Source organism: Notolepis coatsorum (genome assembly GCF_963971535.1).
Source record: "Notolepis coatsorum genome assembly, chromosome: 3".
Lineage (NCBI taxonomy): Eukaryota > Metazoa > Chordata > Actinopteri > Aulopiformes > Paralepididae > Notolepis > Notolepis coatsorum.
In genome coordinates, this window is record NC_140167.1 from 173,872,051 (window position 1) to 173,899,567 (window position 27,517).

The window sequence follows — 27,517 nt, forward strand, 5'->3', positions numbered from 1 at the left end:
TGCTTGAGTTGTGAATTCAGGTACAAATCCATAATCCACAGGAGGGAAAGTAGAAAATGCGCAAAGTACTTTTTTGTTGTTGCTCTGTTGCGTTGGTTACGGGAGCTACGTAAAATGCGACCGTCCATGTTGAAGCCGGAAGTCAGCTGTACATATGACATGTATGTCATATGTTACGATGAATTGAAAATGGGGGACCCTGATGTAAACAAGACGAAAGTCTTTCTCTGGTCTGCATCCCCTTAACAATTGTATGTATTGAGCTGTACTGTACCCATTCTGCAATCTGTTAATAAAGTTTTCAATCAATCAATCAAACTATACTACGACTCTGTAAATACATCTGATTAGCACTACACTCTGTAGTACTCATTTGCATATTTTGTACCCAATTTAATAACCTGTACATTGTATATTGCTCACTTTACTGCTGCATTTGCACTCTGGTTGGATGCCAAACTTATTTTCGTTGTACTGTATAATGACAATAAATTAGAATCTAATCTAATCTAAAACGGTTTCGTTTTTTTGTGTGTGAGATTATGTGCAAAAATAAATCGGCATTGCTTTTTGGTGAAGTGCCCCTTTAATCTACTTTACAGTGAAGTCTAGAATTGTTGCTTTTCTCAGTTAAACCAGTCGGTATAATTCAAACCCCAAGTTTTAATGTTTACTTTTAAAGGTTTTCTTTTCAATCCGAGGCAGAATAACATATGATAACTCTTCAGTACCGGTCTTCCATATCACACTATTATTGTGCAAGCCTTAGAACGTGTATTCTATAATCTTACATTACCTAATTTATGTATTGCAGTAAATGTTATTCTGCTGGAATAGTGTGCAGCAGTAGTGTTTGCTGCAGATAAGGATGAACATGTCCCTGTCTTCCATATTACACTATTATCATGTCCTCCATCTACCTGTCCATAGTGTCCACACCGTCCTGGTACTCACCCTGCCCATCTTTGACATTGTGTGTAGGCTATTGGACGTTAAGTGGCGGTGGTCTCCCCTGAATGGACGTCTGGATGTCTGCGTTCTCGTCCACCGGTCCCTTTTATAGCCCGTTCATGCCCTCCCACCTTTACAAACGCCCACAGCGGAGGCAGGGGGGGAACAATCGCTTTGTCATGAAAATGAGATCCAAAAATTGAGTCAGTGATTCTAGCACTATTCAGTTTTTCCAGAAAACAACGGCAGGATTACGGTATAATGGTCAGAGCCCAGTCACCCGGTGCCCCCGCCCGCACCATAACACACGTGCCAGGCTGCCAGCCCTGCCAGCTTACCCCCCTCCTCCACCGCCCGCACCTGTTAACACCCACCGACCAAATCACACCAAATCTATGAGCTCAGATACAGCTGTGTAGTGCGTACACCATGCCGGTTTGAGCCCAGATACAACTGTGTAGCACGCACACCATGCAGGTTTGAGCACAGATACAGCTGTGTAGCACGCACACCATGCAGGTTTGAGCACAGATACAGCTGTGTAGCGCGCACACCATGCAGGTTTGAGCCCAGATACAATGTGTAGCGCGCACCCCATGCCGGTTTGAGCCCAGATACAGCAGTGTAGCGTGCACACCATGCAGGTTTGTGTGAGCCCAGATACAGATGTGTAGCGCGCACACCATGCAGGTTTGTGTGAGCCCAGATACAGCTGTGTAGCGCGCACACCATACAGGTTTGTGTGAGCCCAGATACAGCTGTGTAGCGTGCACACCATGCCGGTTTGAGCCCAGATACAGCTGTGTAGCGCGCACACCATGCAGGTTTGAGCCCAGATACAGCTGTGTAGCGCGCACACCATGCAGGTTTGTGTGAGCCCAGATACAGCTGTGTAGCGCGCACACCATGCAGGTTTGAGCCCAGATACAGCTGTGTAGCGTGCACACCATGCCGGTTTGAGCCCAGATACAGCTGTGTAGCGCGCACACCATGCAGGTTTGAGCCCAGATACAGCTGTGTAGCGCACACACCATGCCGGTTTGAGCCCAGATACAGCTGTGTAGCGCGCACACCATGCAGGTTTGAGCCCAGATACAGCTGTGTAGCGCGCACACCATGCAGGTTTGTGTGAGCCCAGATACAGCTGTGTAGCATGCACACCATGCAGGTTTGTGTGAGCCCAGATACAGATGTGTAGCACGCACCATGCAGGTTTGAGCCCAGATACAGCTGTGTAGCGCGCACACCATGCAGGTTTGAGCCCAGATACAGCTGTGTAGCGCACACACCATGCAGGTTTGAGCCCAGATAGATGTGTAGCACGCACCATGCAGGTTTGAGCCCAGATACAGCTGCGTAGCGCGCACCATGCAGGTTTGTGTGAGCCCAGATACAGCTGTGTAGCGCGCACACCATGCAGGTTTGTGTGAGCCCAGATACAGCTGTGTAGCGCGCACACCATGCAGGTTTGAGCCCAGATACAGCTGCGTAGCGCGCACCATGCAGGTTTGTGTGAGCCCAGATACAGCTGTGTAGCGCGCACACCATGCAGGTTTGTGTGAGCCCAGATACAGCTGTGTAGCGCGCACACCATGCAGGTTTGTGTGAGCCCAGATACAGCTGTGTAGCGCGCACACCATGCAGGTGTGAGCCCAGATACAGCTGTGTAGCGCGCACACCATGCAGGTTTGAGCCCAGATAGATGTGTAGCACGCACACCATGCAGGCTTGTGTGTGAATGTACTCCTTTTTGCCAAAGGTACAATTGGAGTCCAAATGCGTAACTATTCTACAAGCCTTAGAACTTGTATTTTATAATCTTACATTACCTAACTGTGTATTGTTATAGAAAATATGATGTTTCATTCTATTACATCATTTGTACAGCTTACTGGGAATGTTCATAGCCGTTTAAATACATATTTCTCCACTAGGTCTTAACAGTGTTCTTAAAACAACGGCCGATGCCCAGGACAGCTTGACTTAGATATGACATGTCCAAGAAAATCACATCTTGTTGTTTTTTCGTTTTCATTTTCATATCAGTCTTGTGTGAGACATGACAAAACCCCTAAACCCATCTTTGTTTAAATTTTTTCATCTTTGTTTTTATTAGTCATTCCCAGCTGGTGTATTTAATGGTAAGTCTGACCAGAGTTCTTTCTCACTTTGTGGTCAGATGCTCGTGTTTCACTTGGCTCTGATTGAAAACTGAGGATACTTTTCTGTGGCCACAGAAAATAAACTCTGTTCTTTTGATACTTGACTCATCTGAATTTCTAGTTTCACTGTTAGGCTCCTTTTTAAAATATTCCACAACAGTATGTATTGATTGAAATGTTATTTAGCTGGAATAGTGTGCAGCAGTAGCGTTTGCGGCAGATACAGATGAAAGGAAGTCTTTGTACATGTATTTCTTTTACAAGTTTATTCAGTTTGTTACAATTAAAATGGGAACAAAACAAACATGTGCTCTTAAAAAAATATTGCTTGATTGCATCTCGTAACTGTAGTGGGCATAGTGCAATTAAACAGAAAGGGATGTTTGGCGACTAAGCTATTGCAGTAAGACATAACAGCATAATCTATACATAATATCCTTCACTGGCCTTTTATTGAAACAAGGACAAGAACTGACAGCATTCTGGATAGTTTACATACATAAATATTCTCTACGACATTAATAATGTAACTTAGATGGGACCGTATTTTGCATAAAGCCTCTCGGAAGCAGGAGCACTGATCGGTTGAGATTGAATAAGGTTATTAAAGACGAGGGCTCCTTGTCACAGACCTCAGATCAGCACTGCTACTCTGGGAAGCCTTGTGAATATGGGTCCAGGTGTACAGTACCTATACCTATTATATAGGTGTACATTGACCTATATAAGAGAAATACTGCCTTGGGAGGCGTCCCTTTCAGAGGTGTGTATTGCAACGGTCCTGTTCCGTTTGGACTTTACCTCCTTCAAGCTGTTCTAACGAGTAGACCGGATTTCAACAGAATACAAATTGCATGAAGCCATTCAACCTCTTCACTTCACAGCCATCGTTATGTTTTTAAGATAAAAGATAAAAGATAGATGAATGCATTTCAATGAGCAGGTGACTAATTCACTTCCATATACTATTTCAAAACACAACAACCAAGGCAGCGGGAATCGGGTAATCAGGAGTTTGAAATTCTGATGGTGTATTCAGCCTGTTGTTATTTTGCTTCTTGAAGTGGCATTTATTTTTTTATAGAAACGTTTTAACATTTGAGCAAATGGCCAATTCCACCAGCCAGGCACCAAGGTCCACCAACATGGCCATGAAGTGAAGGAGGTCTACAGGCCTGAAGTACCGGAAGAGCTCATAAATGCCAAGGTCGATTACAAGGCACAGCAGGCCTCGGCAAATGACCACAATCAAATGCTAATGGAAAAAGGCATATTCATACAAAATATACATTCACATTCATAAAGACATGGGTAGTAATGTGTCCAAACGGCAAACTTGGGATTATTTAGGTTCACTTGGCACATTTGCACTGAATCCATTGCTTATATTGTAGCATGTTGCTTGTTTTTTCCTCACCTCACCCTGTGAGAAATACAGTACAATAACATTCCTTTAATATCAGTCTCCTGTGTTAACCCCTCGAGACCTGCAGGTGAGACTGTCTAGTGAAGATACTGGTATATTAAACTACAGACTAAATAAGGCTCCAAAGTTGGGCAAAGTTTTGTTTTTTGGGGGGAAACATATTCCAAAGGGGTTCCATGACCTCTGACCCCAGGATGTCTGAATGAAAATGGCTTCTATGGGTAGCCACGAGTCTCCCCTTTACAGACATGCCCACTTTATGCTAAACACATGCAGTTTGAGGCAAGAACCGTGCAGTTTTTTTGCATGCTAAATAAAGATGGGTTATTTTCACCTATTCAAAAAATGGTGTATTTGATCATTTCTGCATACAATCTGGGAATTGCATAGCAGGGGTACGACTGGAAATCTGACACTCTTGTGGATCCAATGAGCCCAATTGTATTCATGTGTTACTCCCCAAGAGTCCCCATAGAAGCCATTTCATTGTAGTAAAACTATTTTTTTTCTATTGTATTTATTTATTTTTTCTTTTCTTTTTTTTCTCACTTTTTCTGTATTTTTGCTCCCATCCCAATTGAGTCGTTAATTCCCTTCCTGGTCGTTGCGCGCATTGTCCCACTGTCGGCCTAGGGAGGGTGTAGAACTACCACATGCCTCCTCCGATACATGTGGAGTCAGCCAGCCGCTTCTTTTCACCTGACAGCGAGGACTCTCACTGGGGGAATGTAACGCATGCAGAGGTTCACGCTATTTCCCCCCGATCCCCTCCCTGCTGAACAGGCGCCCCGACCGACCAGTAGGAGTCGCAGTTTACAACGACCAGGACACATACCCCACCGGCCTCCCACCCGCTAACACTGCCAATTGTGTTAGTAGGGACGACTTACCAAGCCGGAGGTACCGCTTACAGCTGGATTCGATCCCAGTCTCTGCAGTGGTAGGCGAGTTTTTTTTTTTTTTTTACTTGACCTTACTGTATAAAATTACCTATTGTGATCTCTAGGATAATCATAGCCTCGTGAAACTGTACAGCCACAACCTAGAGACGTAGGGCATTCAGAGGATATGGCTTTCCTATGTTTATTGACCATAAGGGGGGCAGGGGGTGGGGGGTCCCAGAACAGAAGTGGTCACCATCCAATCTTCACATCCCATCACTTATCTTAACACTTTCAGTGCCAGCAGGGGGCGCACGATTTAGTGCTTGAATGCCCACCATCCACTTCAATGTTAGCGTTAATAACGCCTAATCTATGTTTTAAATTATGGCTATGTGTCTAATCTGCCCGTCGCTTATCAATGACTCGTTTTCCAGTCAACATTGTCGAAGCGGATTTGTTTTTTTATCGGTTCATTTTCGTTTTATAGCATTTTGAAAAGCCCTCGTTTTCAAGGGAAATTTAAAGATTCCATGATAGACGTTTAATGGAATATTCTAGAATACACAAAAACTGTCATTTTTCGGCCTATTTATGAATAGTTTTAAAATAAATGCTAGATTATCGATAGTATATGTGTACGTATGCACGCTGGGGCCGCAAGCTGAAAATCGATTATCGAGTTCCTCATCAGCGATCGCGCACACACACACACATACATACATAGGGGACACGTTGATATCTCAGCGAATACAACTCTGATTATCCCAAGACTGGTCAAATAGATTCCTTACCTCAGATCAGATGTTCTCCAAAAAGATCATTCCAATTCCTGATCGCCATTCCAAAAATCGATCACTACCGTCTACTATCGATTGGCTACTGTGAATATATATTCCAGGCTGATTCCCGTCCCGCGATGACTTCCATGTTCATCAGACGGCTTGCCAGCTCAGGGAGCCAGCTGGCCCCGCCTCTACATATCGACTGATCCCAGGTCAGTCTAAGCGACTGACGCGCAGTTACTCAGGGATAGACGATAGGGGGGGCGCTTTTTTCCATTCTGAGCTGCTGATGGGGCTGGTGTACCAACGGGAGACTCGGTTGATGAAATATGAATTCAGATCGCCAATAAAAAAATAAAACGATAATTGTCGTCGTGGGCATTGATGCATTGGGCTGGTGATGGGCACTGAAAGTGTTAATGTGGTATTTTGGAGGGATTTTTGACCATGTTTATCAATTCCAGAGTGGCCCAAGAACGGGTTAAATTTTGCACCAAATCTTTTTTTTATCCACTTTTTCTCCCATTTTCTATTTTTCTCCCATCCCAATTTCATATTGTCCAATTCAACCCTCCCCTGTCTCGAACGCTGTTTCTTGCCTCCCACAAGCCGGCTGCAATGTGGACTAAGTCATACATAGCACGAGTCCCCTCCGATACTCGAGGTAACAGCAGTCGCATCTTTTCACCTGCGCGGCGCGATCTTTCAGCGTCAGGGGTCTGCGCTTTGGAGGGGCGCCGCCCCCATCGCTTCGTGATTCTACTGCGCAGGCGCACCAACCGACCTGTAGGAGTCGCTGTCCACAACGCCCGATCCCCACCCATCAGTTTCCCACCCCCTAATACTGCCAATGTGTATTAGTACGGACGACCAGCTAAACTGAGAGCAATGTGGAGCGCTGGGCTCGAACAGGCGAACCCAGCGTTTCCAGCATTCGTGGTGAGCGCCTTGCCCACTGCACCACGTAGCCGCCCCAATTTTGCACCAAATCTGTAACAAATGGCCTCAACCCAGGAAATGCTGCAACAACAACTTCTGCGACATGGCCACCGTACACTTCCATCATAATGTTCTATGCCCTTATACAATTTAAACAGGCGCCTAACCAAAACACAACGTTTATTACAGATTTACGACTATAGAAACTTGACACAGTGCCGAGCCAGGTCCCAAATTAATCCTCAGGCTCCCTGCTTTCAGATGATGTATACCGTTTCTATGTGGCATCTACTGTTGATCTACTCTACCCTAACCACCCCCTGCCCTCCCCCCCTAAAGAATACAAAACGAGGGCTACATGGGTCTCAAAAAGAGTTAAAACCAGATTTTTCAATTATTAATTTCATTAATTATTAGGCAGGGTAGGGGGGATGAGGCTGTCCATCTCCGCCTTGTGTCCCGTCTTCAGCAGCCACTCCACGAACTTCTCCTCCACCAAGGCCTGGAACTGCTGCTTCTGCTCCCTGGGGGGGGGGGGGGGGGGGGGGGCAATACAACAGGCCTGTTAGCGGTGTACAGACTTCTAGTGCAAGGCCAGGTAGGAAGACACAGACACCTCAACCCCTCCCCCCCACATCACTGACTGATCAAACTGTGAACGCTACACACTCTCAATGCTGCTGTGACTTCACCATCAACTCCACTACATTACAACAATGCATAGTGTTAGTGTACTTTACATCCTTCTACCACTGCACTGTGTGAACTGAATGCGCAATACTGTTACTCTATTATTATCTATTATTATATATAATTTTTATTTATAGATATCTATATTATTTTTATACTTTATTTATCATTTTTAAGACTCTTTTTTTTCTAGTTTAAGGCTATATTTTGTGATCTCAGGTCAACTGTAAAATATAGCCGTTCCACCTGTAAATACATGTATTTTGCTTCAGTCTGAGCACGTTCCACTCATCTCCAACCCGCAGGTCAGCCAGAACACAGAGCGGGGTCAGCTGTCCAACCCTGCAGGTCAGGCCCTGTAAATGTCCAACCCCCCCAAACCAATGTACAGTTTCTTCCCCTTCGGATGTACCGGTATATATTTTTTTATGGTCTCTTTTTACTACATAGTTCTGTATATCTTGTATGTCATAAATGGCCTGATGAATTGAAAATGGGGGGTCCCGATGTAAACAAGACGAAAGTCTTTTTCTGGTCTGCATCCTCTTAGCAGTTGTTTTGTATTGAGCCGTACTGTATTGTACCCATTCTGTCAATCTGTTTCAATCAATCAATCAATCAGGCAGAACACAGAGCGGGTTCAGCTGTCCCACCCGCAGGTCAGTCAGAACACAGAGCAGAGGTCAGCTCCGTCTGGGGTGTTGGTCTCACCACGACGTCTCACCAGCTGACCGCTCCACATTATATGGTTCCACCATAACGTTCCACTGCTGACGCAGCAGCCTACTGGACGGCTGAGTGAGACAATGGTTTCGGCGCTGCGTGAGCTCTGGTTTTGGCACTCTGTGACTGTATGTCACGACCCCAAACGGTAGCACCACGCTATGTTGTGATCAGGGTTTCCGTTAGAAAAAATTGTTGCCGGCCTCAGTGTCCGGTAGATTTCAATCTACCGGTCAAATGAGAGAAATTCCGGTCAGAGTTTATTGAGCTTAAAAACAATTGATAGGCAAAAGAATGACAACAAAACAAAAGAATGACATCATCAAGGCATGTAGATTTATAATATTTTTACTTAAAACTAGGCTACTTTTGCGTATAAAGTCATTATATTCCAAATAAAATAAGTCCAGAGACTCGTGCTGCTGCCGACTTTAAATCAAATAGGTGTCTGTGGGCAGTCGCCCGACATTAATAAACAACAGTCTGTTATAATCACATTTTTATGAGCTAACGAATTCCGTTATATTGGACATTTGTATTAATTATATCAAGCGAAGAACTGAGAAATTTGACAGAGAGACGGCAACATTATCGTGGGTTTGCGTGACGACTCTCGCTCTCTCCACCTCCCAATGACTTATTTGCGAGAGTATGTCGATGCAGAGCAGCAGATTCAGCTGTTATTGGCTCTTTTCTGGGGACCGCACAGCAGCGCCCCCCACCCAACATTGAATTGAAAATGGCTGAATTGGAGTACTGCTGGAGTACTGCATTGTGCTGCTGCTGCTCCGGCTCTGCAGCTTCACAAAAGTTTGCACACCCAGCACTAAGCTCTCGCTGACAACGTCGTTGTCATTATTAGAAGCAACGATGAAACAAATGTAATGATTGTTTCGTTCATCGCATAGGCTATTTAATTTTAGCCTATTTTAATACAATTCAAATAATCAAATTGTGCTTAGACTCAGGGAATTATTTTCACCGGACATTAAGACCGGAGAGATTAAATATGTCGGACTTCAACAGATTTTGCCGGTCAAATACCGGTAATTACCGGCTAACGGAAACGCTGGTTGTGATGTATTGTCTGGTTCTTTGGCTTTTCTCCCGGCTGCGCCTACTTCGTTAGGAAAACAGAGACTCCTATTGATGCCTATTGTATTTGGCCTGTATAATAGATGATGTTTGTTTATAAAACTACAACTTTAGGACAAAACATATATGTATATATATATATATATATATATACAGATATAAATCCCACAGAAGACCATCAAGGCCCAAAAATAGTCATTACCTCTTTTCACATGAGCACAAACATTCAATGGCAGCCAGTGTTGGAAAGTAATTGCTTGACATAACAAATGTTTCAAGCGATGTAATCATTTGTATAAACTGGTCAACACGGCTCTGATGATCACAGCTCTGATGATCACGGCACCCAAAGGCGGAAATAAAGCCGTGTTGAGCAGTTTATATATATATATTTTTTTAATGTTTATTAGCAACGCCAAGCTTTCAAACCCTAGCGTTCGTCTGTCCGAAACCCTTGTGCAACTGTGAGTACCTTTGAAATTTCTTTACGACACCTGTACGCCAGGAAGGAAGGTCTGTCTGTCTGTCTGTCTGTGTCTGTGTGTCTGTCTGTGTGTCTGTCTGTGTGTGTGTCTGTCTGTGTGTCTGTGTGTCTGTCTGTCTCTCTCTCTGCGTGCGTGTCTGTGTGTTTTCATGCGTGCGTGTCTTGATAGAGAGAGAGAGAGACATAAGCGCTCGGCTAAATTGCAACACAGCTTCCCTCGTTGGAGCAGGTTTTACACTACAATCCCAAACGGACCTAAATAATATTTAAAAATTGAAGTATGAATACAACTCTATTCTGGGCAAGCAGGTTAGCACCAACAGAACCACTTGTTACAGCAAGCCTCCTCCGTGTTTGGTACAGTTTGGTACACCTGCGATCGCTCCGTCATCGGCCACGTTACTGTGGGTAGTGATTAAACAACGGAGTTGTATATTATAAATATTGTCGTTTTTGTGGGTATTGTCCAGTTGTTGCTGTATGTTTTTATCTGCCCAAAATTCAAGCAAGCATGAAAGCATTACAGGTTTGCTTGCACACCACACTCCGTTCCGTTCCGTTGGGACACTGGTTCGCACCCGAAACCACCTTTTCAAGCGGTCCCGTCTTGGAGCGAATCAGCGTCCCCGGTGACGGGGGGGGGGGGAGCGTTCTCATCACACTTATTTTGGTGCGATCGTGGATTCAACCCCGGATGGCTAGTGAGAAAGCCCCCTTAATTGTAGGATTTTTACATCATCGTATAAGGGACTGTGTATTCACTCGCATGCAGGGCTACAGCAGGACCCGCTACTCACTCGTTGAGGCGCGCCTCCTTCAGGGTCTTCTTCCAGCTCTGCATCCTCTGCTCCCCCTCCTTCACGGCGGCCTGGTAGATCGGCGGCAGCCCCCCGGGCACCTCGCACGTGTCCCCCTCCATCTGAAACGGCACCACCAGGGTGTGGAACTCCGCCGGTGGCAGCAGGCGGTAGCAGCCCGGGCTGGAGGAGGCGGAGGTGTTGACGAGGCCCTCGGTCCCCAGCAGTAAGGGCTGATCCCAGATGTTGGGGACCACGGCTAAGCCTACGCTGGCCATGTGGTCCTCCAGGTTGGGGTAGTGCGTGTGGAAGGGGCCCAGGGTGAGGTCCGTGTTCCCGGGTAGGAGGAGAGGGCGGGTGGGCGTCAGGGCGTAGACAGTGCAGCGGGACGAGGCTCCTATGGCGACGCGGCCGGCGACGCACACCACCCGCACGTTCTCACAGCCGTGGATGTGGACACTGGTCTCCACGGGCCCCAGGACCACCGTGCTGTTGCGGCACTTCTCCACGCTCACCGATCTACACACACATATATATTTTGAATGCTTTATTTGAATACACAAATTAAATTATACATACAGGAGGCAGATATATTCTGGAGATTCTACATGGTTTAGGAAGGCATTGGTGTTGGGAAGTCCGATTAGTTGGGGCAAGACTGGTTTGACTGAAAAATGCTTTTTCCTTTGATGCTTTAAACACCTGGAATGTCCTCCAACTGACTGTGAAGCTGAAGGTTCTTCCTTCTCTTGCTGCATTTAAAAGTATGATCTCCGACCACTGTGTCGACTTGTAACCATCTTAGCAGATTCTATTGTTTATTCTTATTCACTGTGCCTATATGTATGAAACTTGTTTTGTAAGCTCGTCGTTGCTGTAAATGAGGGTAACCTCAGTGTCTTACGAGTCAAAATAAAAGGTTTGAAATCAAATCAAAGATTATAAAGAGCATGACAACACCGTGCCCAGCGGGGATCGGTGTGTGTCAATCACAGGTTTTCAGACAAAACAGCAGATGAAAGCTACAACATTTGACAATTATCTGTATCACAACCCATCTGAGAGCGACTCTTACCGGAGAGGCGAGAGCAGGTATATGAAGGCGCCGGAGCATCGGGATACTCTGATGTTGGCACCGGCCAACTTGTCGGAGTCTTTAGCCAGAGTCTGTTTGTAGACCTGCGTCATCAACACAATCCTGCTGCCGGCGGGAGCCATGTGTGTGTTCCTGGTGATCCTCGCCCTCTTCATGGCTCCCTCCACTGGAGGGCACAGAGACAGGACGAGAGGACCGTCAGAAACATAACGGAGACAGACGGGTAGACAGGGGATAGCTGGAGACAGACAGGTAGACAGGGGATAGTTGGAGACAGACAGGTAGACAGTTGGAGACAGACAGGTAGACAGGGGACAGCTGGAGACAGACAGGTAGACAGGGGACAGCTGGAGACAGACCGGGGACAGCTGGAGACAGACAGGTGATAGTTGGAGACAGACACAGGGGACAGCTGGAGACAGACCGGGGACAGCTGGAGACAGACAGGTGATAGTTGGAGACAGACACAGGGGACAGCTGGAGACAGACAGGGGACAGCTGGAGACAGACAGGTGATAGTTGGAGACAGACACAGGTGATAGTTGGAGACAGACAGGGGACAGCTGGAGACAGACACAGGGGATAGTTGGAGACAGACAGGGGATAGTTGGAGACAGACAGGGGACAGCTGGAGACAGACAGGGGACAGCTGGAGACAGACAGGTAGACGGGATAGTTGGAGACAGACAGGGGACAGCTGGAGACAGACAGGTAGACAGGGGACAGCTGGAGACAGACAGGGGACAGCTGGAGACAGACAGGTGATAGTTGGAGACAGACAGGAGACAGTTGGAGACAGACAGGGGACAGCTGGAGACAGACAGGTGATAGTTGGAGACAGACAGGGGACAGCTGGAGACAGACAGGTGATAGTTGGAGACAGACAGGGGACAGCTGGAGACAGACAGGGGACAGCTGGAGACAGACAGGGGACAGCTGGAGACAGACAGGTGATAGTTGGAGACAGACAGGGGACAGCTGGAGACAGACAGGGGACAGCTGGAGACAGACAGGGGACAGCTGGAGACAGACAGGGGACAGCTGGAGACAGACGGGACAGCTGGAGACAGACAGGGGACAGCTGGAGACAGACAGGTGATAGTTGGAGACAGACAGGGGACAGCTGGAGACAGACAGGGGACAGCTGGAGACAGACAGGGGACAGCTGGAGACAGACAGGTAGACGGGATAGTTGGAGACAGACAGGGGACAGCTGGAGACAGACAGGTGATAGTTGGAGACAGACAGGTGATAGTTGGAGACAGACAGGGGACAGCTGGAGACAGACAGGGGACAGCTGGAGACAGACAGGTGATAGTTGGAGACAGACACAGGGGACAGCTGGAGACAGACAGGTGATAGTTGGAGACAGACAGGTGATAGTTGGAGACAGACAGGGGATAGTTGGAGACAGACAGGGGATAGTTGGAGACAGACAGGTGATAGTTGGAGACAGACAGGGGACAGCTGGAGACAGACAGGGGATAGTTGGAGACAGACAGGTGATAGTTGGAGACAGACAGGGGATAGTTGGAGACAGACAGGTGATAGTTGGAGACAGACAGGGGACAGCTGGAGACAGACAGGGGATAGTTGGAGACAGACAGGGGACAGCTGAAGACAGACAGGGGACAGCTGAAGACAGACAGGGGATAGTTGGAGACAGACAGGGAACAGCTGGAGACAGACAGGGGACAGCTGGAGACAGACAGGGGACAGCTGGAGACAGACAGGGGACAGCTGGAGACAGACAGGGGACAGCTGGAGACAGACAGGGGACAGCTGGAGACAGACACAGGGGATAGTTGGAGACAGACAGGGGACAGCTGGAGACAGACACAGGGGATAGTTGGAGACAGACAGAGGACAGCTGGAGACAGACAGGTAGACGGGATAGTTGGAGACAGACAGGGGACAGCTGGAGACAGACAGGGGACAGCTGGAGACAGACAGGTAGACGGGATAGTTGGAGACAGACAGGGGACAGCTGGAGACAGACAGGGGACAGCTGGAGACAGACAGGTGATAGTTGGAGACAGACAGGAGACAGCTGGAGACAGACAGGTGATAGTTGGAGACAGACAGGGGACAGCTGGAGACAGACAGGTGATAGTTGGAGACAGACAGGGGACAGCTGGAGACAGACAGGGGACAGCTGGAGACAGACAGGTGATAGTTGGAGACAGACAGGTGATAGTTGGAGACAGACAGGGGACAGCTGGAGACAGACAGGGGTCAGCTGGAGACAGACAGGGGACAGCTGGAGACAGACAGGTGATAGTTGGAGACAGACAGGGGACAGCTGGAGACAGACAGGTGATAGTTGGAGACAGACAGGGGACAGCTGGAGACAGACAGGGGACAGCTGGAGACAGACAGGGGACAGCTGGAGACAGACGGGACAGCTGGAGACAGACAGGGGACAGCTGGAGACAGACAGGTGATAGTTGGAGACAGACAGGGGACAGCTGGAGACAGACAGGGGACAGCTGGAGACAGACAGGGGACAGCTGGAGACAGACAGGTAGACGGGATAGTTGGAGACAGACAGGGGACAGCTGGAGACAGACAGGTGATAGTTGGAGACAGACAGGTGATAGTTGGAGACAGACAGGGGACAGCTGGAGACAGACAGGGGACAGCTGGAGACAGACAGGTGATAGTTGGAGACAGACAGGGGACAGCTGGAGACAGACAGGGGACAGCTGGAGACAGACAGAGGACAGCTGAAGACAGACAGGGGATAGCTGGAGACAGACACAGGGGACAGCTGGAGACAGACAGGTGATAGTTGGAGACAGACAGGTGATAGTTGGAGACAGACAGGGGACAGCTGAAGACAGACAGGGGACAGCTGGAGACAGACAGAGGACAGCTGAAGACAGACAGGGGATAGCTGGAGACAGACAGGGGACAGCTGAAGACAGACAGGGGATAGCTGGAGACAGACAGGGGACAGCTGGAGACAGACAGGTGATAGTTGGAGACAGACAGGGGACAGCTGAAGACAGACAGGGGATAGTTGGAGACAGACAGGGAACAGCTGGAGACAGACAGGGGACAGCTGGAGACAGACAGGGGACAGCTGGAGACAGACAGGGGACAGCTGGAGACAGACAGGGGACAGCTGGAGACAGACACAGGGGATAGTTGGAGACAGACAGGGGACAGCTGGAGACAGACACAGGGGATAGTTGGAGACAGACAGAGGACAGCTGGAGACAGACAGGTAGACGGGATAGTTGGAGACAGACAGGGGACAGCTGGAGACAGACAGGGGACAGCTGGAGACAGACAGGTAGACGGGATAGTTGGAGACAGACAGGGGACAGCTGGAGACAGACAGGGGACAGCTGGAGACAGACAGGTGATAGTTGGAGACAGACAGGAGACAGCTGGAGACAGACAGGTGATAGTTGGAGACAGACAGGGGACAGCTGGAGACAGACAGGTGATAGTTGGAGACAGACAGGTGATAGTTGGAGACAGACAGGGGACAGCTGGAGACAGACAGGGGTCAGCTGGAGACAGACAGGGGACAGCTGGAGACAGACAGGTGATAGTTGGAGACAGACAGGGGACAGCTGGAGACAGACAGGTGATAGTTGGAGACAGACAGGGGACAGCTGGAGACAGACAGGTGATAGTTGGAGACAGACAGGGGACAGCTGGAGACAGACAGGGGATAGTTGGAGACAGACACAGGGGACAGCTGGAGACAGACAGGGGATAGTTGGAGACAGACAGGGGACAGCTGGAGACAGACAGGTGATAGTTGGAGACAGACAGGGGACAGCTGGAGACAGACAGGTGATAGTTGGAGACAGACAGGGGACAGCTGGAGACAGACAGGGGACAGCTGGAGACAGACAGGGGACAGCTGGAGACAGACAGGGGACAGCTGGAGACAGACAGGTGATAGTTGGAGACAGACAGGGGACAGCTGGAGACAGACAGGGGACAGCTGGAGACAGACAGGTGATAGTTGGAGACAGACACAGGGGACAGCTGGAGACAGACAGGGGATAGTTGGAGACAGACAGGGGATAGTTGGAGACAGACAGGGGATAGCTGGAGACAGACAGGGGACAGCTGGAGACAGACAGGTGATAGTTGGAGACAGACAGGGGATAGCTGGAGACAGACAGGGGACAGCTGGAGACAGACAGGGGATAGTTGGAGACAGACAGGGGATAGTTGGAGACAGACAGGGGATAGCTGGAGACAGACAGGGGACAGCTGGAGACAGACAGGTGATAGTTGGAGACAGACACAGGGGACAGCTGGAGACAAGACAGGTAATGGCTGGATAATGGATATAATTTTATATACAATACTTCACTGTTCATACTATTTGCACATAACTGCCCGATTGCACAGCCCTGCTAAATATTCCATCCCACTGTATTGATATTTTTATTCTAATTAGTGTATATACTTCACCACATCATGCAGTTGTACAGCCCTGGCCGATTGTTATTTTTTTTCTATAATTATATTATACCTCTATTTTAATTTAGTTTATATTCCATCTTATTTTATTCCACCTTTTATTTCCTTATCTGTCCGTTGTTGTCCGTCTGTTAATGTTGCACCGAAAACGACCAAATCAAATTCCTTGTATGTGAAAACTACTTGGCAATAAAGACCTTTCCGTTTCTGGAGACATGGACACGCGTACAAAGCCACATTCCGGACTGCTCTCATTCCACCAGGGACAATGGCTATACTGTCTTGAAATGACTAAACCATACTAGCTGCTGACTATACAGTCTGAACCACAGGAATACATCAAATCCCAACTTGCTCTGCTCATGGGGGGATAACCTTGCATGGCAGGTGGCTTCATGAGATCAAGCGTGAATCGATCTGGTCCGGCTTCAGGTTATGCACACAGTGGTTTGGACCAACAGTTTCAGAGGATGACTTCCCAGATGGTTCTGTGTAATAGACCATCTGGCAGGTCAGGTTAAAGGTGGAAGTGGCATTTTATTTATACATTTTAAATGCATGTTAAAATAATAGCTCTACATTCTGACAGCCATCACTGATATAGAGTGTTTGTAACATGGGTCTCCCAGTCCCTCCTGCTCTGCAGTAAACACAAAGTACATTTGCTGGTATTCCGTTCCTACTTTATCCAATCAGGAGAGATAACTCCACACTGCAAAAATGGTCTTGACAAAAATAAGAAATAAAAAAAAATAGTTTTAAAAGCAAATGTGCTTGAAACAAGTACAATTATCTGCCAGTGCAGTAAGCTAATTTGGCTTGGTAAGACGTATTTTTTTTTTTTTTTTTTTTTTTTTATATATATATGTATTTTTATTGCACATTACTTTAGTTACATTCCATATTGATGCACACATGCAATCTTATTTTTTTCTTGTTCAAAATAAACATTCTTTCTTTCCTTTGGCGGGTCCATACATACATATAAACAGGATAGTTAAATAAGTTAGATTTTTGCTGGGAAATAAAAAAGAGACCAAAAAAATAAATAAAAATCCGAGCATTAGAAAAAGGCCAAAAGCCAAGACACAACAGCGAATATACCTTCAGTTCAGACATTACTGTAATATGAGTGACATTTTGAACTTATATATCCTCTTCATCCTCCCTCAGACCCTTTAAGTAGTCCAACACCGGTCCCCATGTCGTATCAAACACCTTTCTCCGTCCTGTATTTTTAAATCTAAGCCTCTCTAAGTAGAGGGTCTCACCCAGCTCTCTCATCCACATTTCAAATGAGGGTGCTGCATCAGACTTTCAACGTCTCAGAATGAGCTTTTTAGCCAACACAGCACCTAAATATATCGGCCTTTTTTCATTGTCAGAGTACTTAGTGACATCGTCGCTATAGCCCAAAATGGCCACTAAGGGGCAGGGTTCCCACTGTTTATTAAAAGCTTTTGAATAAAAGTCAAATATATCAGACCAGAACGTGTGTAAGTTGGGACAAGACCAGAGTTGATGTGTAAGGGTACCATCTTGATTTTTACATTTGTTACACAGTGCTGATACGCTAGGATACATCTTATTCACTTTCACCTTTGAGTAGTGCAACCTGTGTATCACTTTAAATTGAATCAAGTTGATTCTAACATTTACAGAGCACCGGTGAATATTTGTAAGACACGTTTCCCAGAATTCCTCATTGAGGGGTATCCCCAGTTCTGACTCCCACTCAGTCCTATATCTTTCTGTGCTAACTATTACCTGATTGAAAAGTGTCTGGTATATTTTTGACACCGCCCCTTTACTACCTGGTCTAACATTAATTATATTTTCCAGTGCTTGATGCTGAGGAATGTCTGACCATGTATCTACATGAGTCCTTACGAAGTTCCGTATCTGTAGATAGCGGAAAAAATTTGTTGGCGGTAAATCGTGTTTGACCTTCAGTTGCTCGAATGATAGAAACTGGCCCTCTTGGTACAAGTCCTTCAAGCTCCCTATACCCTTCACCTTCCACTGTGCAAACCCTTGATCCATAGTGGATGGCTTAAAGGCATGGTTATTACCGATTGGAGTGTCTGTATACATATTTGGAGCTTTCAAGTATGCTTTAATCTGTTTCCATACCTTCAAGGAGCTATGTACTATAGAATTCCCTTCATATAGTGATTTGTTTATCTTGACAGGGCTATTCAAAAGGGCTAGGAGAGAGGTTCCCTGACAAGCTGCTTGCTCCATTGAGAGCCATGCAGGAGTGACCTCCTCCATGCCCTCCGTAAGGTTAGCACTTCTCCAGAAAGCCATATTGTTTTAAATGTGCAGACCAGTAGTAACATTTGAAGTCTGGAAGACCAAAGCCACCCTCATTTTTTGTTTTACATAAGTGTTTTTTGCTAATACGTGCAGCTTTATTCTGCCAAATAAAGGGGATTATAATAGAGTCTAACTTTTTGAAATACCGCTGTGGTATGAATACTGGAATTGACTGAAAGATGTATGTAAATCTCGGAAGAACCACCATTTTAATAGCGTTTACTCTCCCAACCAGTGACAGTGGGAGGGTCTTCCAAAAATCTATATTCTGTTTCAACTGTTTTATTTTTAATTTCCAATTCTCTTCAAGTAAGAGTTCAGGTTTTTTAGTAACGGTCACTCCTAGGTAAGTAAATCTATCTTTGGTCATCTTAAAGGGGACAGAGTTCAATGAGGAGCTATCCTTATTTAATTGTATTGGCATTAATTCACTTTTATCCCAATTAATTTGAAAACCTGAAAGAGAGCCAAAATAATTAAACAATTCCATAATTGGAGGAAGGGACTCCTGTGGGTTAGATACGTATAACAAAATGTCGTCTGCATACATTGATAAATGATGCTTTTGCCCTTTAATGGAGACAGGTGATATTCTAGGATGTTGTCGAATTTTTGTAGCTAGTGTTTCTATGACTAAATCGAAAAGATAAGGAGAGCATGGATCTCCTTGCCTTGTCCCACGGTATAGTGGAAACTGAGAAGAAATATCCTGGTTAGTAACTACACTTGCTGTGGGATGAGCATACAAAATCCGTATCCAGTCAATAAACACCTTCCAAAACCAAATGCCTCTAGGGTCTCATACATACTCTCGACCTGATCGAAGGCCTTCTGAGCATCCACTGAAATCACCACGGTCTCTGTATTGTGTTTCGTATAAAGTATATTGAATAACCGTCTTAAGTTGTAATAAATATGTTTATTAGGAATAAAGCCTGTTTGATCCGGGTGCACTATCTTCTGAATGTGAGCTTTTAGCCGCTTGGCCAGAATCTTGCTAAGCAGCTTTGTCAAATATTTGCATTATACAGTGTTTGAGGTAGTCTACCATCCGATGCGGCATGTTTAAACATACGAAGCAGCAGCGGAGATAGTTCCTTAGAGTAGTGCTTGTAGAATTCTGCCGTAAAGCCATCAGGGCCAGGTGCTTTATTGTTCGGGAATTCTGTAATTGCCTCTACTATTTCTCCTATGGAGATGTCCCTTTCCAATGCAGCTTCTGCCTCGCCATCAAGCTGAGGTAGGTTTAATTCAGAGAGAAATGCCTTAGCATCAATGTCATGGTTGCCATTTGATGTATACAATTTTGAATAGAACTCCATAAAACGTGCATTTATCTCTTTAGGGTCTGTAAGAACAGTGCCTGTGTCTGATTTTATTTTTAGTATTGCACGGGAAGCTTGCGCCTGTCTTAATTGACGTGCCAGCAGTTTCTGAGGTTTGTCACCTATTTCAAATTGTATCCGTTTTATCATATTCAATTGCTTATTGACCTGTGTAGATAAAATAGTATTGTACTCATCTCTTTGAGAGACTATAGAATGCAGGATGTCGGGATCCGCAGAGACCCTGTACAGGTGTTCTAGTTGAGACACAGAATCATCCAACTCCACTAGTCTTTTTGACATTTGTTTTCTCCTACCTGCCACGTATGATATGATGCTACCTCTAAGCACTGCCTTGATGGCTTCCCACAGTGTTGAGTCATCCACATCCCCTGTATCATTTGTGTCTATAATGTCAGGTAGCCTAGCTGACATGTATTTTAAGAAACTCTTCTCTTTTAAGATTGTGTTGTCAAATCTCCAGGTGCGTTCCTTTCTATGTCTAGTGAACCTAACATCCAGTGACATGGGAGCATGATCACTTATCAGGATAGTATGGTATTGTGTGGACACAACATTGGATATCAGTTTAGAGTCTAACAGCATGAAATCAATCCTAGAATAGGATTTATGCACTGGAGAGAAAAAAAGAGTAGTCTCTGTTGGTAGGATTGCGTAGCCTCCATGTCAACCAGATTTAGATTGTGCATGGCACTTTTTAACACCTCACTGGCTTTGCTGTTCACGGATACCTTTGATGACTTTTTATCCAACACAGGATCAATTATACAATTGAAGTCGCCACCCAATATAATATTTGTATTACCGACATCAGGAATTCTATTCAGAACTGTCTCAGAAAAATGTGGATCATCAAAATTTTGACCATACACGTTTATCAATGTTACAAGAACACAATTAAGTGTCCCTGATACAATTACAAATCTACCATTCGGATCCGCGATTGTGCACTCATTATCAAACGACACACCCCTCTTGATAATAATAGCGACCCCGCTGGCCCTGGCCCCGAAGTTTGATTGAAATATTTGTGATCCCCATCCCATGCGTAACTTGTTCCTGGCTATATTCTTAATATGTGTCTCTTGAAGATTATAACATCAGCTTTCAGGCTTTTTAAATGAGCCATTACCTTACCTCTTTTAACTGGGTATTCTTGTTTTTGACTACCTAAATGTTTATTGTGAGTGATCTGTGGTGCTGAATTTCCCTCTGGATCAATAAAGTACTTATATTCTATTCTATTTCTTGAAATAAGTACAAATATCTAGTGTTTGCTCTCCTGATTGGTTAAAGTGGGAAGGGATACCAGGAAATGTATTTTGTGTTTACTGCAGAGTGGAGGGACTGTCAGAATATAGAGCTATTTAACAATTATCTTAACAAAGAAATACCACTTACAGCATATTTAATGAGGGGGGATTCATCCGATCCAAATTCTAGGAATTAGCATACCTTGCTGGGCCCAGGCCAGCTTCATGCCCAAGCGCACAATGAAAAAAGGGTTGAGCGTGAGGCTGCTCCGGAGCCAGGCGAGGAGCTGCTGCACGGGGAAGGAGCAGCGGAGTTTGGAATAGCCGGCCTCGGCCTGCAGCGGGGCCCTGGACAGCAGCCAGTGGAGCGGGTGGATGGTCCTGCAGCGGCTCATCGTGCCCTCCAGGAGCAGGCTGAGCCCCTGCAGCGCCTCCAGGGACACCTGCACAGTAACCACAGCACAGTCAGCCTCACTATAGCAAGCTAAGCTAAAATAAGATAAGCTAAGCTAAAATAAGCTAAGCTAAAATAAACGAAGCTAAAATAAACTAAGCTAAGATAAGATATTCCTTTATTGATCCCCATGGGGAAATGCATGCGTCATAGCAGTATGGGGGAGGGGAGGTACAGGTATGGGCAGGGTAATCACGGACATAAATATAGGCAATACAATTTTAGTAAAGATACAAATAAGCAGTGTAAACAAGATAATTAACTATAAGCATATGAGCAAGTAAGCAGTGTAATCAAAGGTGCAGATGAGGGTATGTATGCCCGCCCTATCAGTTATAATATACGTTACAATAAATATGGCCAAAAAACACTGAATATACAGTGCATCCGGAAAGTATTTTAACTTTTTTTTTCATGTCAACGTTCACACGCACAATATATGCTTACCTAGGATTTGACTTGATTCAACAACAAAGCAGTCGGAGCAATGGCAAGCCGAAAACTGTCGAAATTGTAGTTATTTGAAGTTTGGATTTTTTTTTTACGACTGAGGTAGGTAAATTACATTTCTTGAGACTAAAGTACCGAAAAAGGGTACCGTTTGGTACCGGTATCGATTCACAGGTACCGGTATCGGTTCAAATGTGAAAGGTACCCATCCCCAACAATACCCCATAATGACTAAATGAAAAAAGATTTAGAATTTTTTGCAAATGTATTAAAAATAAAAAGATTTAATAATCACATGTACATAAGTATTCACACCCTTTGCTATGACACTCAAAATTCTGATCATCCTTGAGATGTTTCTACAACGTGATTAGAGTCCACCTGTGGTAAATTCAATTGATGGGCATAATTTGTAAAGGCACACAACCAGTCTATATTAGGTCCCACAGTTGACGGTGCATGTCAGAGCACAAACCAAGCCATGAAATCCAATGAATGGTCTGTAGACCTCCAAGACAGGATTGTATCGAGGCACAGATCTGGGGAAGGGTACAAAAAAATTGCTGCAGCATTGAAGGTCCCAACGAGCACAGTCGTCTACATAATTCGCAAATGGAAGAAGTTTGGAACCACCAGGACTCTTCCTAGAGCTGGCCGCCCGGCCAAACTGAGCCATCGGGGGAGAAGGGCCTTGGTCAGGGAGGTGACCAAGAACCCGATGGTCACTCTGACAGAGCTCCAGTGTTCCTCTGTGGAGATGGGAGAACCTTCCAGAAGGACAACCATCTCTGCAGCACTCCACCAATCAGGCCTTTATGGTAGAGTGGCCAGACGGAAGCCACTCCTCAGTAAAAGGCACATGACAGCCCGCATGGAGTTTTCCAAAAGGCACCTAAAGGACTCTCAGACCATGAGAAACAAAATTGTCTGGTCTGATGAAACCAAGATTTAACTCTTTGCCCCCGAATGCCAAGCACCATGTTTGGAGGAAATCAGGCACCGCTTATCACCTGGTCAATACCATCCCTACAATGAAGCATGGTGGTGGCAGCATCATGCTGTAGGGATGTTTTTCAGCGGAAGGAACTGGGAGACTAGTCAGGATCAAGGGAAAGATGAATGCAGCAATGTACAGAGAGATCCTTGATGAAAACCTCTTCCAGAGTGCTCTGGACCTCAGACTGGGGCGAAGGTTCACCTTCCAACAGGACAATGACTAAGCACACAGCCAGGATAACAAAGGAGTGGCTTCGGGACAAGTCTGTGAATGTCCTTGAGTGTCCCAGCCAGAGCCCAGACTTGAACCCGATTGAACATCTCTGGAAAGATCTGAAAATGGCTGTGCACCGACGCTCCCCATCCAACCTGATGGAGCTTGAGACAATCTGCAAAGAAGAATGGGAGAAACTGCCCAAAATAGGTGTGCCAAACTTGTAGCATCATACTCAAGAAGACTTGAGGCTGTAATTGCTGCCAAAGGTGCTTCAACAAAGTATTGAGTAAAGGGTGTGAATACTTATGTACTTATCTGTTTATACTTTAAAAAAAAATATTATACATTTGCAAAAAATTCTAAAAAACCTTTTTCACTTTGTCATTATTGGGTATTGTGTGTAGGGATGGGTACCGAATTCGGTACTTTTGAGGTACCGAACCGAAATACGTCGGTACTACCGAGTATCGAATCAAGTGAGAAACCGAAAAAAAAATTAAAAAAAAATATTTTTTATTAATTTTTTTTTACCTTTTTTTTTTTTTTTTACCTTTTTTTTTTCATGTCAACGTTCACACGCACAATATATGCTTACCTAGGATTTGACTTGATTCAACAACAAAGCAGTCGGAGCAATGGCAAGCCGAAAACTGTCGAAATTGTAGTTATTTGAAGTTTGGATTTTTTTTTTTACGACTGAGGTAGGTAAATTAAATTTCTTGAGACTAAAGTACCGAAAAAAGGTACCGTTGGGTACCGGTATCGATTCACAGGTACCGGTACCGGTATCGGTTCAAATGTGAAAGGTACCCATCCCTAATTGTGTGTAGATTTTTTGAGGGGGAAAAAATATTTAATCCATTTTGGAATAAGGCTGTAACATAACAAAATGTGGAAAAAATTAAGGGGTATGAATACTTTCCGGATGCACTGTATACTATGAGTAAGTGACGTATACACAGTACACACACTACACAGGTGCAGTATACTACGTTGTAGGTCCGTGCAGTTTAGGTGGCAAAAGTCAGACACACTTAGTGATTGAACATTTATATACTGTATGTATGCATTCCGTTTGTCGCTACAGAATTGCAGTGGATCCGTGATCTACAGACCTGGCTGTCTCGGGTGGCCTGTCCAGAACGCGACAACTGGCCCGGTTCCACTAGCAGCTCCACTAGGTCACACAGGTGGGTCTGAACAAAGGACAGGTGGGCCCGGTCGTCCCAGTTCTGCTGAGCCAACACAGCCAGACAGAGAGAGAGGGGACCGTAAGAGGCCAGTATGGGGTGGCTGTCACAGATTACTAATAGGTGAGAACAAACGTCATTACCGGATATTAATAATAGATATTTCAGTGCCACGGACGCGTTTTGTCGTTAGTTCATGCCGACCTTTGAGTGCCCTCGACGCTATATAGCGTTTGTTTGTCGTTTTTTTTTAAATTTATTGGCGATTTTAATTTATATTTCATCAATCGAGCCTCGATTTAGTGCTGCAGAGTCTCTCTGAGCTCAATTGGGAAGATACCACCCCCTATCGTCTCTCCTTGTGGTACTGCACCCCATTACTTTACACTGCTGAAGGGGGGGTGGCCAGTTTGCTCATTTTACTTTTCCCTCAAGCCAACTGAAGGATCGATTGTGCTCACCGGCCCGGAAAACGTGTGGATTATGTATTTACAGGACCTAACACTGTAATCAATAAGCGTGATCGATATTTGGAATGGCGATCAGGAATTGGAATAATCTTTTTGGATAACATCTGATCTCAGGTAAGGAATTTATTTTACCAGTCTTAGGATAATCAGAGCTGTTTTCACAGAGATATAAGCGTTTGCCCTATGCGTGTGTGTGTGTCTGTGTGTGCGCGATCAGGAAATGAGAGAATCGATATTTCAGCCCGCCTCTATAGCGTGCATAAGTACATTATACTATCGATAATCTAGCGTTTATTTGAAAACGATTCATAAATAGGCCGAAAAATTACAACGTTTTTGTGTATGCTCGAATATTCCAGTAAATGCCTTTTATCACGGAATCTATATATTTTCCTGAAAAACTAGGGCTTTTCAAAATGCTATAAAACGAAAATGAACAGATTAAAAAACAATCTGTTTCTGCAATTTGTATGCTGCTTGCTGGTATTCATCTGTGTGAACGTTAATTCAACGCGAGTTATTTGATATACCTTATATACATTGGAGAAGCATATTTGGGTACCTGAACATGTGCTATATATTTGATATACTATGTATATACTTTTGAGACGACTGTCGTGCGACCAAGTCAGTGTTTGTTTGACTTATTATTTACTTTTGAACTCTGTGTTTTTTTTAGTTTTTTTTTCTGTTTAATGTTGTTATCTGTTCTATGTGGACAATGACAATACAATAATGTATATATGCAGACATATACTTCGATTTCTATGTCCTCAAAAAGTATAATAAACAAAAAACAATCTGTTTCGACAATGTTGACTGCAAACAAGTCATTGATAATAATAATAATTTAAGACAGATTATGCGTTCACAACGCTATCATTGAAGTGGGTCCTAGCATTTAACCATGTTTCCCATGTTAATGGCCGGGCACTGAAAGTGTTAAGAGATACTGGTCCTCAGCAACAGATAATGGTTTGAATTATAGAATAGTAAGCATCCATTTGCAAAAATGGTTGCTCTCCGTCTAGTCTGCCATTCAGAGTATAACTTTTACGGAGCTGAATTTAATACCAATTTCACAAGCACAAGAAAACCCCACATAGCAACATTGAACTGGCGGCTGCACTTGTGCGCCAAATTAATTTCTTGCACGTTCCATACAAGCTCTCACCAGACGCACCAAGCTCCCGGTAGCCCCACAAAAAACAACGACTTGAATACAAAAACATTTCATATATTTAATATTATTTAATCTCCCGACAGCCAGGCTGCCCCCCCAAAAATGTAGTACCTGTGCAAATGAAATTTAAGACTTTCTAATACCTTTTAAGGCCTTTATTATTATATGTTTTTAATTTTATGTATTGATCTTTTACTGAAATGTGTTATTTTACTGTGCTTTGCCTATTTGCGGTACTTTTATTACTGTTGTCGAATTAATGTGATGTTTTACATATGCGTATGTTTGTGTACAGCACTTTGAGCTGCATGACATGTATGAAAGGTGCTTTATAAATAGTGCCGTCAGGCGATTAAAAAAATGAATGTAATTAATTACAGGATTTGTAATTAATTAATCAAATTAATCGCATTTTAATCGCATAACCATTTTATGCCTGATATTCTATAATCATATTTCAAATTGCATGTGTCCGGATGGCAGAATTCAGTACTGTATCTACAAAACCTTCTGTTTAATCATCTTCCATCTATTAATTTGCTTAGATTTTTCAGGTCTGGTCAATTTGAGCATAGTGTTATTCACAGTCAAAGATAAAAAGAAATGCAATTGATATTCTCATTTGGTTCATTACAATTTACTCAAGCCTAGTAACAGACACAGTATTTCTGACACTGGGAATACATTCCCTGAGATCCATAGATGTCCCTAGAATCAGATACCAAGAACATGCAAATGGACAATATAAAAATTCTACGTTCTTATGGAATGAATGAGATTTATATTAAAAAAAGAAAAAAAAATCTCCCATTTTCTATTTTTCTCCCATCCCAATTTCCTATGGGCCAATTCTACCCTCCCCTGTCTCGAACGCTGTTAGGCCATGCCTCCCACAAGCCGGCTGCAATGTGGACGAAGCCTTACATCACGTGTCCCCTCCGGTACTCGAGGAAGCAGCCGTCGCATCTTTTCACCTGCACAGCGCGATCTCTCAGCGTCGGGGGGTCTGCGTTTGGAGGGCACGCCGCCCCCGTCGCTTCCTGATTCTGCTGCGCAGGCGCACCAACCGACCTGTAGGAGTCGCTGTCCACAACGTCCGATCCCCACCCATCAGCTTCCCACCCCCTAATACTGCCAATTGTATTAGTATGAACGACC

At 45.0% G+C, this 27,517-nt stretch overlaps 1 protein-coding gene across 1 annotated transcript in view; it reads right to left on the bottom strand.

Annotated features, from left to right (window-relative positions):
• Window positions 1-27,517, bottom strand: part of LOC311226063 (TBCC domain-containing protein 1-like) — a gene marked incomplete at its 3' end in the record, with an annotated part of 45,240 nt that overhangs the window by 8,303 nt on the left and 9,420 nt on the right. Inside the window, exons 5-10 of the mRNA XM_084311440.1 lie at window positions 24,632-24,748; window positions 21,602-21,842; window positions 12,009-12,195; window positions 10,934-11,452; window positions 7,564-7,668; window positions 1,857-2,049 (exon numbers count right to left, since the gene is read on the bottom strand). Of these exons, the coding sequence (XP_084167566.1) occupies window positions 1,857-2,049; window positions 7,564-7,668; window positions 10,934-11,452; window positions 12,009-12,195; window positions 21,602-21,842; window positions 24,632-24,748 (1,362 nt within the window). The remainder of the gene's footprint in view (window positions 1-1,856; window positions 2,050-7,563; window positions 7,669-10,933; window positions 11,453-12,008; window positions 12,196-21,601; window positions 21,843-24,631; window positions 24,749-27,517) is intronic.